Source organism: Leopardus geoffroyi, chromosome D1, assembly GCF_018350155.1.
Source record: "Leopardus geoffroyi isolate Oge1 chromosome D1, O.geoffroyi_Oge1_pat1.0, whole genome shotgun sequence".
Classification (NCBI taxonomy): domain Eukaryota; kingdom Metazoa; phylum Chordata; class Mammalia; order Carnivora; family Felidae; genus Leopardus; species Leopardus geoffroyi.
In genome coordinates this window covers 100,884,640-100,886,491 of record NC_059329.1, presented here as the reverse complement: position 1 = coordinate 100,886,491, position 1,852 = coordinate 100,884,640, and the positions used below count along the sequence as shown (strand labels likewise).

At 44.5% G+C, this 1,852-nt stretch overlaps 1 protein-coding gene across 1 annotated transcript; it reads right to left on the bottom strand.

Annotated features, from left to right (window-relative positions):
• Nucleotides 1-392: 392 nt before the first annotated feature.
• LOC123602637 (olfactory receptor 4P4-like) lies at nucleotides 393-1,319 on the bottom strand. Its single transcript, XM_045487097.1, has one exon. It carries the CDS (start codon nucleotides 1,317-1,319, stop codon nucleotides 393-395), a length of 927 nt encoding a protein of 308 aa, XP_045343053.1.
• Between the last annotated feature and the right edge of the window lie 533 nt (nucleotides 1,320-1,852).

Here is a 1,852-nt window from a genome sequence, read left to right as displayed (position 1 = left end):
AAAGCTAGAAGGGACTCAGAGGTCATGGGATCCATTCCCCTTATACAAGTTCGGAAAAAGAAAGTAAGAGAAAGAGGGTGGCTGAGGGGCCTTCTCTCTTCAAGTCTTGCAACATTTTTTTTTAAGTTTGTCTATTTTTGAAAAAGAGAGAGAAAGCTGTGGAGAGGCCGGGGGGGGGGGGGGTGCGGCATAGAGGCTCCGGGGCTCAAACTCACAAAGCGTGAGATCATGACCTGAGCTGGAGTCGGACACTCCACTGACTGAGCCACCCAGGTGCCCCAAGTCTGGCGACACTGGAGGACAGCACAGCACCTCACTGCACCTGTTGTATTTGTTGACATGAGGATTCTGTAGATAGAAAGATCCAGGAAAGGGTTTGAACACCAGAGACTTCATTTCCCTTCAGACCGTTTGTGCCAACACCACACTTTCCTCATGGCGTTCTTCATGTCTGTGTTTCTCAGCGTGTAGATGAGAGGGTTGAACATGGGAGCAATCATGGTGTAAAACAGGGCAAAAACTTTGTCGTTACTGACAGAATCAGCCACGGGGACATACGTGAAGATGAGGGGAAGGAAGAACAGGAACACGACAGTGATGTGAGAGCTGCAGGTGGAGAGGGCTTTGCGGCGGCCCTGAGAGGAGCGGGTCCTCAGGGTGGACAGGATGATGAGGTAAGAAATTACCAAGGCAACAAAGGTCAAAATGGACATCACTCCTGTGGTGGTAATGATCGCAATAACCAACAGGCTAGTGTCCATGCAAGCCAGCTTCAGCAAGGGGAAAACATCACAGAAATAGTGGTCTATCCGATTGGGGCCACAGAAGGGAAGTTCGACCATAATCAATATGTGGAGAATTGAATGGATGAATGCTCCGATAATCGAGGCCATCACAATGATATAGCACACCGGTCTGCTCATGATGACCATATAGTGAAGGGGTCTGCAGATGGCTGCATAACGGTCATAGGCCATGGCCACCAAGATGAAGATCTCAGTGGCACCAAAGAAGTGGGCATAAAACATCTGGGCCATGCAGCTGTTGTAAGAGATAGTCTTCCGCTGGGCCAGCAGATCTGTGATCAGTTTGGGGGCCACTGTGGAGGTGAAGCAGACATCCATGAAAGACAGGTAGCTCAGGAAAAAGTACATGGGCTGTTCACTGAGGCGGCTGCCCCTGATGGTGAGAAGAACGAGCAGGTTTCCGGAGAGAATTGCAATATAGCAAAGCGAGAACAACACAAAACAGGCAATCTTTGCATCCTCATCACTGAAAAGTCCCAGGAGGATAAATTCTGTGATGTTTTCATGTCCCATTGCTCCTGTGGGTTTTATCATTTAGAGGGGAAAGTTAACATACTTGAAACATCCAACTTTTTAAAATTACTGGTTTATTTTAAAAGTCATCCATTTATTCAATAAATATGTACAGATTATTTATGATGATACACTCTAATTAGTGCTAAGGGTCGAGCAGTGTATAAAGTACATGCAATCTCTATCCACAAGTGGATACAGTTCATTAGAGTAGACATATACTAACAATAATAGCACAGATAACTAATTGAAATTATAATAATTCCCAAAGTTTCACACTTACTATGAGCAACAAGATGAATGAGGACAAGATGAATGTTCTTTTTTAGGTCAAATTTTGAGATGCAATTTCTGCATTACATTTTCAAGAGTGATTTTTGAATCTCCAGTGTGTATAAAAACGGCACTGAGGTTATCTGTTCTTCAAGGGTGGTCCTATCATTTTCAGCCCTTCCCGGTGACTAACTCTGTGCTAAATCCTTAAAGTTCAGTAACATCATTAGACATCGATGAGCTCATAATTTTAAATATCA

What these genes read in the sequence shown, in the direction of transcription:
- LOC123602637 (XM_045487097.1), bottom strand. Translation starts at nt 1,319, where the DNA reads ATGGGACATGAAAACATCACAGAATTTATCCTCCTGGGACTTTTCAGT.